Source organism: Lissotriton helveticus, chromosome 8 (assembly GCF_964261635.1).
Source record: "Lissotriton helveticus chromosome 8, aLisHel1.1, whole genome shotgun sequence".
Taxonomy (NCBI): domain Eukaryota; kingdom Metazoa; phylum Chordata; class Amphibia; order Caudata; family Salamandridae; genus Lissotriton; species Lissotriton helveticus.
The window spans coordinates 465101794-465115853 of record NC_136069.1 but is presented as its reverse complement, the minus strand read 5'-3'; the positions used below and the strand labels follow the sequence as shown (position 1 = coordinate 465115853).

At 43.1% G+C, this 14060-nt stretch overlaps 1 protein-coding gene across 1 annotated transcript in view; it reads right to left on the bottom strand.

Annotated features, from left to right (window-relative positions):
- CDADC1 (cytidine and dCMP deaminase domain containing 1) overlaps positions 1-14060 on the bottom strand; it is a 221347-nt gene that overhangs the window by 182701 nt on the left and 24586 nt on the right. The window contains 1 exon segment of the mRNA XM_078657341.1: positions 3831-3940. Within this exon segment, the coding sequence (XP_078513467.1) occupies positions 3831-3940 (110 nt within the window).

Here is a 14060-nt window from a genome sequence, read left to right as displayed (position 1 = left end):
AGGTGATGTTCTCACTTCAAGGAATGGAGTCACAAACTTTTGAAGGAAGGAGGTATGTGTCCAGAGAGCCATCTTGCCAAGATAGCAAGTGATGTAAGGAGGGTGCGCTGAGAGTCCTTGTAAAGCGATAACCTCCTGGACAATGTTAAGGCCACTAAGAAGGCAGTGGCAGGTGTTAAAGTCAAGACCCTGGGAGGGCAGCTGTAGAGAGGTTCAAATAATGTACACATGAGAAAAGTGGATACCAAATTGAGGTCCCGCTGAGGCATTGTGAATGGTGTAGGGGGAAACATGTGTAGGCATTTAAGGAACCTAGTATGGGTGACTTAAAGAGAGAGGTTTGGTCTAGCAACCACAAAAATGCAGAGATGGCAGAAAGGTAACCCTTAACTGTGTCCAGGCAGAGAGTTCTGCTGGGCCGAGGATAAAACAAACAATAGATCTTGAGATAGGTATGCAGAAAGGGGGTCAATGTTGTGGGAAGAGCACCATTACACAAAATTGTCCCCACAGCAGGCATACACCAACTTTGTGGAGGGATGCCTGGCTGCCAGAATAACGTTGCAGAATTTGCCACAAAGGTCAAAAGCTGTTAAATGTTGCCGCTCTACCTGCATGCATGCAAAGTGGAAAGTGCAGGGGTTCGGGTGCAGAACCCTCCCATGTTGATCCTCCCAAAGATGCAGACTGACTGGAGGACCACTGGTCATGCTCATCAGCTAGGGATACCAGACTCTCTGCACCCAATTCAAATCCAAAAGAATGACTTGGGCCTGGTTGTTCCTGATCTTCTTGAGAACTTTGAGCAGGCATGGTATTTCCAGAAAGACATATAGGAGTTTGGATCTCAACTCAAGACAAAAAGCTTCTCCAAGGAAGAGTTGCTTAGAAACTCTACCTCTCAAAATTGCTGACATTGCACTTTCTCTGCAGTGGCGAACAGATCTAACCAAGGCTCTCCCCACAGCTGAAAGTGACCTTGCACCACCTCTGGATGGAGACACCATTCGTGGTCCTCCTGGCATCTTCGATTGAGTTTGACCGCTCTGGCGTTCAGAGAGCCTGCCAGGTGTTAAACCAACTGGCAAATGCCCTGAAGTTCCAGTCATGTGCAGAGACCTGGGCCTTGACAAAGGTTCCACAACCCCATCCCTCCTTATTTGTTACATTACCACATAGTGGTGATGTTAGCAGTGAACACCTGCACCAGTTTCCCTTTGATCAAAAGATGAAGAGCTGTCAATGCCAAGCAAATTGTCCAGAGCTCCGACAGGTTGGTATGGAGCTCAGACTCGGCCGGAGACCAAAGGCCTTTGATCTCCACCTCTCCTAAGTGTAAGAATCAGTCGTAGATACCTTCCGTAGCCACGAAAGGTGTAGAAAGCAAATTGGGATTGGCGAGGAGCCATAGACAAGCCTGGCTGTAGCTCTGGATGTAGCTCTGCTGACCTTAAAGCGCTCCACATGGAATCCGCCCTCTCTCCAAAGATGTGAGAGCCATTGGAGGGCAAGTCCATAAGGGAAGACTTGACATCCCCAGAAAAATCAGCTGTTCTCAGCCAGGTGTGACGCGACTACTGATGAGAAAAACACTCTACCCAAGTCAGTTGTGTCGACTCCACACCTGATGGGGAAGTTTGCTGCATTTCACCAGTCAGCAATAGCCTGCATGAGTATGGCTCAGGCTTTCATCAAGAACATAGGCAGCATTTATGCAACCAAGTCCCATATCATATGGGAATAAAAGCTCAAAAGGCAAGCAGAGCACGCCAACCACAGTGCTTGGCTGGAGGAAGAGAGTATTCTCTTGCCAAAGGTGTCCAGCCTTTTGGATTCCCTATCCTGTGGCGTGGTAGGGAACACACCAAGGTTAATCCTGGGTTTGAAGGCTTGGACTTCCAAGCTCTCTGGGTTGGGGTGTTGGGTGAAGAAACCCTGATCCCCAGAGACAGGGTGATCGTGGCGAGCAATCATCCCATGCACAGAAGCCCCTGAGCAGGGATTGGACCAGGCCCCCTAGTAGGACATCTACTGCTCTTTGAATGGGAGAATGGTTTCAGAGCGAAGGCTCCCAGCTGAAGCAACTCTGTCAAGACGTTCATCTTGACTGCCACTGTGGGAAGCTGAGGGTCCAAAACCTCAGCAGCGCTATGCATCACCATCACAAAAGAGGCTCGCCCCTCCATAGCCACGGTACGGGGAGAGACTAGTCCAATGTCAGGTGAGGTGTCTAACCCACTGGCCTTCCTCATACCATTTGTCATGTTCTTCTTCAGGGAACTGGCAAACATAAGGCTATGTAGAGCCCTCCAATTCATCTCCCTCCCCAGGCCTATCAAGTGAACAAGGCACTTCCCCCACTCTGGGAAGCATGGACCCAGTCGGCACCAGAGTTGGCATCATCATCCCCGGAAGTCATCAGCACTGGACTGGCATTGTGGAAGGTTCTGTCTCGCCAATGGCTCAGCTCCGGATCCAGCAAGGGATTCATGGGGCTTGACTTGTGAGGAGACCGAACCTGCCGGCAAGGATCTAGTAGGAGTCCCTCCAGGACCAATTGGGCCCAAGGCACTCCAGAGGGGCTAGGCTTTCTAAATGAAAAACATGGCCTCATAAAACATTTTAACTGTGTAGGGGTCGCTCCAGCTACGGGAAAATTGAGGGAAGGGCAGAGCGGACCCGGATTCAGCTTTTGCCGACTCAAAGGGCCTGAGTGACAATGCTCCTGTGTCTTTTAAGAAGACTTTGATGGGCATGGTAAAGTCAAAGTTCTCTCCAACTTCTTTATGTTTGTGGGACATAACGGACTTTCCGGACGATTTTAAGTGTGACAACGATCATCAGGACGAGCTCTGCGAATGATCCTGGGACCTTCTGCGCAAACAGGACCTCACGCGTTGCGGAGTTGACGGGAGACAAGGAACTTGAGGGAGCGCTCCCTCAGCACCTTGTGTACATGGCGTGGCAATCCTTGCAGGCCTCGGAGTCATGGTCCTACCTCAAGCACCACAAATACACCGAGTGTGGGGCTGTCACCAATATCTGCCTCGGACAGATCCCACATGGTTTGAAACCAGCTGATTTCTTAGGTGATATACCCTCCTACCAGGACACTGCTTTAAATTTTCAGGAAAAAGCTATCCAAAAAGTGACTGTGGGGTAGCTTACACTGTATCAGAGCTATCTGGCATGGAAAGCAATCAGCTGATGTTGGCGCACCCAAGGTGGCGCCTATATATAGGTTCCAGGCATGACACTTCCAGTGCAGATGAAACCATATGGAGCCGAATGAAGCCACCTACCTGCATGTTCAAAACATTTCCAGATCCAGTCTGATGCCTGGGGATAATTCTGAGGTAAGGAATCTGTAGCTAGAAATCTCTATCAGATAACACCCACTGATATCAAGTTGTTTTCTGATATTAATAATGTGTAGTATTATGTATTAATGTGTAACAAAGTACTTTCTTTCTTGAATAGATAATCACTACACATGACATGCTCTTATGGGGTTGCTGATTTAATCGATGAGCTTGGTCACCCCCACGCTACCTCGCCGAGAAGCGTAACTACCAATGAGAGTCAAGTGCGGAAGGAGTTGTACTTGGCCCAGTTTGCAGAGCCATAGTAGGAAGGATCACGGGATATCAGGGGCAAACAACCTTAAACCTCATGGTTGAGGCCAGTTGGCCCTTTTTAACATGTGGCTCCCTCAAATTGTTCTCACAACGGGCAAGAGGACATAAGCATTAAACAAAGTACGACATTAAGATTAATAAAATTGAAAAAAAAGCTATTCCATAAATTAGGGTTTAAAATAAATTACTCACAGCAACTGCAGATGTATTCTTTTTCTTTTCATCAACATTAGATGGGAAGAGTTCCATCCACAGACTCAGTAAAGTGAAAAGGTTAACTTTCGAAAGTCTTGGTGTTTGCCCTGCAAAGTCAAACAAAAAAAATACCAATTAATGTACTGTGTTTGGGGCTGCAGATAGAATGAGGAGAATGAGGAAACACAACCACCTTATATCTTTATACACGCCACCAGGATGAGCAGAAAGTAAAGTGAGAAAATACATTGTGAAAAGGGCAAGAATGAAATAAATGAGAGAGAAATCACCCATGTGAGGTATAAGAGAAAAAAGAGCGCGGCAATAAAAGGCAAAATTCTGGTACGATTTGAGAAAAATGAAGGATAGAAATGAGAAACTAAAGGTATTATGTCAGTACAAAACATAACACATGTTGAGGAAGCAGCACAGAGGTATACCCCAGACAGATTCGAGTGGTAAGGAAGAGGTTAAGTGAAGAAGTACAGGAAAAAAGAAGGGAAACCAAATGCAGGATGAGGGCACAGAAGGTGAAGTGGCAAAAGGGCTAAGTAAAGATGGAAAGAACGAGAAAATGAATATTAGAAACAAGAAGGAGGGGTTAAAAAACTGAAATAGGTAAACATGGTACATGACGAGGTAGAGAATTTAAGCGGCTAGCATGTGAGCACAAGTATATTGGAGTTAACAAGAAATTAAGCAAAGTATGAAGAGCAAATTTGTAAAGCAGAGCCTTTGTTTTGGCTAGCTACTGAATTAATCACATGCTCCTTCCACAGGAATCTTGGACCTCCAAAATCTCACTGTTTGGTTTTTTAACTCAGTTATATTGAGGTGATGAGGTCTAGTACTTCTGCATATAACAATAAAAATTGTGTGTCTGGGAATATCACTATCTTGCTTTAGAAAAAATCTTGGGAATCTAATTAATGCGCAATCTCCCTATGATACAAATCTTGTGAAATGTAAATAGAATATGACCAAAACCCTTAGCTTTACTGCACGCTTACACGTACTTTAAATGAGTTCTTGTTTTGTTATTCCATGCTGTACACTGCACATCTTTGCTAAATCATTCTAGTAAATCATTGCCTCGATCTTAGTTGACACATTGAAGCAAGAATTTTTAGTAAAGCTGTACAGTCAGCTCTTGCTGGAGATGTTTGTATGATTTCCATCAAGGCTTTCTCACATTCTTCCAGATATAGAGCCTAACACGTTCTTATTTGTGCCTATCAATAGGTTTTCAATTTATCACGTTTCCATTCACTTGCATTGGGGAAGTGTACAAATGTAACGTCAAAATAAATGGATTTTAGCACACATGCGCCGACTGATCAAAGGCAAGCCTCCAGTCCATTTATTAGAAAATTGGCTTGATTGCTTTGAATCCCTGCTGGCTATTTTTGCATTTAACGCATGTCAAGACTTCTATCAGAAATCCCAAGTATTTGGAATTTCTTTTACACCTCTTTCCAAGTGTATGTAAGACTCATAGAGGTCTCCTGCCTCAAATACCATTGTAAATCACCACAACTGAGACACTCTTGTAGTGTGCAATTGAGTGCACTAATTAAAACGAAAATGTAGTTAACTTAGTAGCTGATTATGCAATGATAGATGTATAAATTAAATGCTCAAATGACACGCTTTTCAAATGTACTGATTTGCAATAGGCAGTCATAGTTACCTTTATAGATCATAGAAAAGCTAGGAAGCACGTTTCTTTAACTAAAAGCAAACCTAATGTGGATGAAATGTGCAAAACATGAATTAGAAGCTGGAACTTAAAGTGACATGCTTAGGAATGTTCGTCATAACTGAAGAAAGTTCTGGTTTAATAAAATGCATTATTTTTTAAGCAATATTCAATCTTAAATGTCAAGAACTTCCTATGTTCTCATGTTCTTACATAAATGCTTAAGATCGCTGTGCACTATAGACAATACTTCCTGTTTGTATCAAATAGCATGCATTACTTAATAGTGATTTTGTTTCTTAGTTTAATATTTATTAATATTGTTCATTGTTCTCGCAGTGAAACAAAAAGTGATGTATGTAGAAGGCCGACCTGTGCTCAAATGCCAACGGGAACTAAAACATATATTTTCAGAATCAAACTATGCAAGAATGCTTGTAGCTAACTTTGTGATACCTTTACAAGCTGCACGTATTTTTCGTGGGAAAGGAAGGGCTGTACCTGCTCAATGATGAGAGACGCCACTCGATTGGTGCACAGATACAGGAGCCCGATTCAATGTCTGCAATATGTATTCATGTCTTTTATATTAGTGTGTGTTCCTAGGTAGATGTTCAATGCCTTTGTTTTCTTTCTCCCATTTGCCAGACTCTTGACAGTTGCAGCTACTGCTACTGCTATTACCTTATTGCCCTACTATTCATTTTGATGAGATTTCTAAATTAATCAAAAACAACCAAAATACCTTTACTAATCTCTTAACCCCTTCGCTGCTAGGCCTCGAATAACCAAGACGTGCTAATCCTTTTTTGGCTATTTGGGGTAGTGTGTGCTTAGGCCCCTATAACATTTTGATCACACAAGGTATCACAGGGATTCTGAAAAGTACCCAGGGTTTGTGGATTCCCATGGAGAGGACCCAGACATTAGGCAAAATACAGCAACATTTCGTTTTTGTTGTTGAAAAAACAGGGAAAAGTACTGCAAATGAAAGCGCCTGTTTTTTCCCTGCAAATTGTATCAACTAAGGGTTTGTGGGGCTGAAATCACCATTTTCCTAGCTTTCAGGGAATGACTGACTTTTGTCAGAAAACCAACATTTTGTACACAGTTATGGCATTTTACTGAGACATCGCCTACTTGTGCTATTTTTTGTGCTTTCAACCTTCTTCCAGTTAATGGAAGGAATGGGTATGAAAGCAATAATGGATACTGGAAAGCTATACAGTTTAGAAAAGTAGACAGTTCTGAATTCAGCAAGGGGTCATTTGTGTAAATCTTTCAAGGTTTCTTTATAGAAACTAACAGTTGAAAATAGGGAAAATTGCAAATGAGTTGAAAACAACATCCATTTGTGGCAACGCTTTCACCTGTACCTTCTTCTAATTATGACAGCTGTTTGAAAGCAATATACAGTTACATTCACTGGACCTTTCTGGTTGTGGGGATATATAGGACGTGTAGGTTCCCGACGAACCCAGAGCCAATAACTGAGCAGTGTCTTGCAATGTTTTTTTTAATTATGTACCGGGTATATAGCAATTTATTTGGGAAAATATATACAGTAAAAAAATTGGGATTAAAGACACCTATGTATTTCTGAAATTGGAACAAAATATAGAGTTTAGAAGCAGTGGCTATTTGTATATTTTTGAAATTGTGAGTACCAATAATAGCATGAAAATGATCGGACATTTTTCAAGTGACTTCTTTTTTACACATTGTCTTTCATTTGGAAGGCAAAAATGCATTGAAAGTCAATAGGTAATTACGGTTACTCTACAATTCTGTGTTACCCTACGTCTCCCAATATGGTACCTCACTTGTGTGGGTAGGCCTAGTGCCCATGTCAGGAAACGGCCCAAAATGCAATGTGGACACACCACATTTTCACAGTGAAAACTGACCCTTTTTTTTGCAAAGTGCCTAGCTGTAGGTTTTGAACCCTAGCTCTGCCGGCACCTTGGGAAACCTAGCAAACCTTTACATATTTTAAACCTAGACACCCAGGGGAATCCAGGATGGGGTGACTTGTCTGGCTCTCACTAGGTTCTGTTACCCAGAATCCCTTGCAAACCTTAAACTTTGTCAAACACATTTTCCTCACATTTCGGTGGTAGAAAGTTCTGGAATCTGCGTGGATCCACAAAATTCCACCTACTACGCATTTCCCAAAGTCTTCAGAGAAAAATGGTACCTCACTTGTGTGGGTAGGCTTAGTGCCCGCAACAGGAAACAGCCCAAAACGCAACGTGGAAACACCACATTTTCACAGTGAAAACTGGCCCTCTTTTTTGAAAAGTGCCTAGCTGTGCCTAGCTGTAGATTTGGAACCCTAGCTCGGCTGGCTCCTAGGGAAACCTAGCAAACCTATACATTTTTGAAAACTAGACACCCAGGGGAATACAGGATGGGGGACTTGTCTGGCTCTCACCAGGTGACGCCAGGTGAAGCAGGCAACACGGGGTAGTTCTTCCCGCAGCGATAATGTAGAAGCTGACAGCGGAGGAAAAAAAACATCTATTTTGTCGATCCCGGCCTGAATAACCAAAGGGAGAAAGATTAGAAAAAGCGCTACGTAAGAACCTCTGTTGAAGTTGCTGAACTACCGATAGCTGCTAGCGCTTTACAAAGCTAACGGCGCCTGCAGCTGTATCAACCACCACGAAACTCGATAACAGAGCGGGAAGCTGAGCGCTGATTTTCGAGCGACCGAGTAACTGACTTTAAAGCACTTAAAAAATTCTGTTGGAGCTGCTGAACTACCGATAGCTGTTAGCGCTTACAAAGCTAACGGCACCTGCAGCTGTATCAACCACCACGAAAACTCGGGAAGCTGAGCGCTGATTTTCGAGCGACTGAGCAACTGACTCTAAAGCACCTAAAAACTTTTATACGCAGGAATTTACCTCTATCTAACTGAATGCTGCAGATTATTTGCCGCTTGGGCCATCTGGGCAGAAAGATACTGCCGGTGTGGAAGCTAAGACGCACCTCTCTGCCTCGAACTCGCTGGTTCAGCTGGGCGGGTCCAGGCTCTCTAGCGGTGCAGCTGAACACGGTAACAGCTGAGAATCGAACGCCAGGAGCTACACGGAAGAGCGATACCGACATGGCTCCTATCTACACGGACCGGCAAAGTCGGCGGGCAGGACTTGTCAGGTACTGCTAACGCTAACGCTAATGCTAATGCTTTTTGAAAAAGCGATGAACTCACAACTATCCAACTTTTTAGACAAGAACAACATACTAGACGAGACCCACTTTGGCTTCAGACGGGGTCACGGAACTGAGACCGCGCTACTAAAAGCAGCAGACGAAATCAGAATGACCCTCGACAATGGGGGAACTGCGGTACTGATACTTTTGGATCTTTCTGCGGCTTTCGACACGGTCGATCATACCACCCTGATCGACCGTGTCTCAGCTATAGGAGTTAAAAACAAAGCGAAAGACCTCCTCGCATCCTTCCTGGCTGATCGTCCCCAAACAGTCAAAATGGCCCACTTTACTTCCCAGACTTTCACCCTCCCTTGTGGCGTCCCTCAGGGATCCTCGCTAAGTCCGACACTATTCAACATTTATGTTTCGGACTTAGCGAGAGTAATAAAATCTTACGGAATTGCCCTTACCACCTACGCTGATGATACCCAACTTGTGCTCTCTATACATAATAACGGTACATCAGTGGCAGCAAACTTCCAAATGGGAATGAGGGCTATCAGCTCCTGGATGTCATCTAATTGTCTTAAACTAAACTCTGACAAAACAGAGGTGATGACATTCGGGAGGCTGGACCCCATCTGGTCCCCTTGCTGGTGGCCAGCGGAATTGGGAGACCCCCCCTCAACCTGTCACCAAGGTCCGCAACCTTGGAGTCATCTTTGATGACAAATTGACATTTCAGCATCATGTCAATTCAATGGTCTCTTCATCTTTTTATATCCTAAAAAGAATAAAAAAACTACTCCCTTACCTTCCAGCTTCAGCCGGTAGAACCTTGATTAGTACATTGGTTTTTTCAAAAACTGATTACTGCAATGCCCTTTTCCTCAACGCCCAGAAAAAAGTCCTTAACCAACTCTAACTAGTCCAGAATGCCTCGGCTAGAGTACTCTTAAACATCCCCAAATTCACATCCATTTCCTCCCACATCCGCCAACTACATTGGCTCCCTGTCAGGAGCCGGACAATATTTAAAGCCCTGTGTATCACCTACAAGGCTGTCAACAATGTGGGTCCTCAGTTCCTCAGAACAGCTTTCCGCCCCCTTGAGCACCCTAGAACACTTTGCTCTTCTTCTGCACATATGTTGAAAGTCCCTCGAACAAAAAAAGTCAACTGGGGTGACAGGTGTTTCACCATTTCATCTTCTAAACTTTGGAACACACTGCCCCTCCACATCAAAACCGCCCGACCCTCCTTAGCTTCAGGAAAAAATTAAAAACATGGCTCTTCCCAGCATAAATCCACCTCCTCAGTGACGGTTCTGCACTAGCGCCGAGACACCCCCGGGTATTTGCGCGCTCTAAAAATGACATAAACATAAACATAAACAGCTAACGCTACAGCTTCCAAGGGCAATTTAAAATTGGGTGAAAATGTTAACAACACAAAAGCGAAAGCGGTGGTAGGAGTCGCAAATGGAGGTAAAGGACACACTTTGGTCCTGAGTCAAATAACCAGCCCGGGTGTGTCTGCCAAGGGGGCTGGTAGAAATACAGAGACATTTTCTAGCGAATAGGAAAATTTGAATACCATTTCGATTGATCTGATTTCTAACTTACCTATAGACAATACTGTGCAGACCGTACTAGACGATACAGTAGAAGGTGAGACAATGTCTAACTGCGAGAAAGTGGCTGGGAGTGTAAGTCAATCAGAAAGTTTAAATGATACAACCCCAGATACTCTAGACCCTGCTGATATATCACCAACAACTCATTTGATAACAGACCCCAATACAATCGGTGCGGCAGAGAGCATTCTGATAGATGTAGCTGAAGCAACCGACGATGGATCTAACGTAGACTATGATGAGGTGTCTGAAGAGGACGATAGCGAGACAGCAATTACGTATAACAGATCTAACATTCGCAAATCATCAGTCTCAAGGAAAACTAAAACCAAAGCTAGGAGCAAGCTGAAAAAAGCTCTTAGTAAATTATTGATAAAAGACACTTCCTCTTCTACATCTAAAACGGCGCCAAAGACCAAGATTAATGTTGATGATAGCCCGCTCAGAAAATGGATACAAGCTAAGGGGGGGTAAAGAACATGGCATTGAGGCTCTCTGGAGCTAGCTTCGGTGAAGATCTGCACTCAAAAGGGGGCAAGAAAATGATACCTCAATTGGAGAACCCTGGCTTATTAACTCCAACCGCTATAGATGTAACCACATCGCTAATAATGCAGTACCTAATGATACGGGTACACAATAGAAACAAACTCAACTACCCCGTCTTAAACCATCCAGCCGACTTAATCAGTGATCAAAATCCAAAAAGCTCACAGATAACTAGGCTGGATCCAGCCGCTAAACCTACGGTATTGAGAACCGGTCCAGAGAATGATACAGAGAGTGACTCATCGGAAACGGTCAGATCTGATAATGAAAAGCTTAAAGTAGGCCTCAGACCTTCTCCTGCTAATGTGTTGATACCAAGGTCGGATAACATCGAACCTGCTAGTCTAACACAAGATAAAACGACCTTGAGGGCATCAACAATTGAAGACCATCCAAACGCGGCAACCATGGATATGATTATGCAGACTCTTACAGCTCAAAGACAAGAAAGCCAACAACATTTCTTGCAGCTAAGAGAAGACAACACAAAACTTCAGGCTTTCATGAGTGAAGTATGCATAAAACTTGGAGGAGTTACTCAAGAGATGGTAGATCTTCAACAACGAGTTGTGGTTGTCGAAGAAGGAGCTACTCGCTCAGACGAGTTAACTAAACAACATGCTACACGAATATCTAAACTTGAAGCAAAGGTCAAGGACATGGAAAATAGGGCACGTAGACTTAATCTCAGGCTGTTTGGGATTCCAGAGGGAGCGGATGCAAGGTCATACGTAGTGAACTTATTCCAAAAAGCATTTACTAATTTATCAGATTGGGATTGGGACTCCCAATTGCAACGGGTACACAGACTTCCTCTTTTTCAAAAGAACCAAAACAGCAAATTTCCTAGACCTATTCTGATATATTTTGGTAACTTTTTGCTAAGACAAGCTGTATCCCTTAAAGCTAAACCCAACAGTATTGACAATCTAACCTTTTTTGTACGGTCAGATTTAAGCAAGGGAACAATGGATAGACGGTGGGAGCTTCGAAAGTTGATAGATTCCTTTAAAGCTATTGATTGTACAGCATATTTACAAGAGCCAGCCCGTCTCACGGTGATCAGAACTGGGCGGTCTTTTTTTTTCACTGACCAAGAGGAGGCGGTTTTGGCTTTAGAAAAATGTACATTTGAAAGACAGAAAGGAAACTGACTCTAACGATGGGCGATCACATCTCTGATTATAAGGAGTTCCTCTCATTCTTACGAGCGGAATTAGATAAAAACATAATGGGGGATAGAATGGGTTGAATTTATGCAATGCTTGATTGCTTCTAATTGTTTCAAATACATAAAAACTCTTACACTTTTCTTCCCTTTTTCTTTTCTCTTCTCTCTCTCCTTGTTTCTTACGGATGCATTGAATAATATTATAGACAAGCGGGCAGAATCTGCCTCTGTGATAGCCACTTCACTAGGCTGCCACTCCAGCGGCAGCAGGGGATAGAGGGGTGCTCCCCCAAAGGGACTTGGGAGGGGTGGGAAGGGTAGGGGTTGTGGGTGGGGTGGGGGAAAAAAGGGTAAAAAAATGTATTGCAAGGAAGAACTATGGTGCGGACAAAGTAATGAAATGTTTTATTAGAGACTACATGCAGAGGAAAGTTAAAAAATACAGATGTAAGCAATGTCTAAGACAAGATTGCTAATTTGGAACGTTGCTGGCCTCAATAGCAAGCAAAAGAGGAGATTGGTACAGGAGGAGATAGGCATGTATAAACCACAATTTGCTCTTCTCACAGAAACTCACATTAGCTACCAAGACAAGAAGCTGCTTTCACAAATGGGGTACGATCTTGTGGTCTGTTCAACTTTGGGGGCCTCTATCCGGGGGGTGGCCATACTAAAACAGAAAGGATTGAGGGTTGAAATTTTAAAAACATCATCATATGAACGGGGGCGGTGTTCTATGTCTGGTTTACAGCCCCAATATAGATGACCCTAAGTTGTTTGAGCAATTAAGCATTGAGTTACTAGAGTAGGAGGGCGAAATGTTGGTAATTGGAGACTTTAATTGCGTAATAGATTACAAAATTGATTCAACAGGACAGGGATCCCCTCGCAGGATGCGTAAGGTTAGATCTGCAATTTCGGAATTGGGTAGATTGTTTAATATAAAAGATGTATGGCGCTCTAAACATCCTAATCTTGCGGGGTATACATACTACTCAGCGCCCCACAGATCTTGCTCAAGAATTGATATGGTTTGGGCGAATGATCAAATAGTGGGCAACTGTAAGATAGAATTGTGTCCGAGGATCACCTCAGATCACAACCCGATACTATTAGAGTTCGAGAACGGTGACTCGAGGCCGGATGTACGACAATTTACATTTCCAAGATATTTACTTACTGACTTGGGCTTCGTGACCTCCTTAAGAAAACATATTAAAGAATTTATTGAATTGAACATTAACTCAGCTAATATTAATGTAGTTTGGGACGCATGTAAATGCAGTATAAGGGGGTTTGCCCAACAACACATTTTTAGAACTAATGCTGAAAACCGCAGAGCTACTAAGAAAACCACTTTTAATATACTGCAAATGGAACAAAAATTAGCAGACACCACCAAACAATTAAATGCAAACACTGAGGAGCTAAGATTAGAACTTATAAAATTACAATCTTCTCTCAAAAAGACATTAAGAGATAGATACTGTGCCAAAATACATAAGTACAAACTAACTCAATACGAAGGAGGAGATAGAATTGGAAAAGTACTGGCATACAAGGTTGCGGACAAGAAGGCGAGAACTAGGATCAAAACGATTAAAGGGCCTGACTCATATAAATATGATCAGCCAGAACAGATTCTCAGTCAGTTTGTTAACTACTACCAAAACCTATATACTCCAGACAATACTCCCACTAGAGCTGGAATTACACAATATTTAGATAAATACATGCCCATACAAAGTGATATCGCAAAGGAAAAAATACAACAACTTAGCGTAAAAATTACACAAGTGAAATAAATACAGCCATTTTAACCCTACCACCGGGGAAAGCCGCCGGAGAGGATTGTTTGCCTATGGAACTATACAAAACTTGTGCACAAGAATTATTACCTCTGTTAGAATCTGTCATCAACTCTATAGATAGTTTGGTGAAAGCTCCTACATCATGGAAAGTAGCGAAAATAATTTTCTTTCTTAAAAAAACAAACCTCCGGAAGATTGT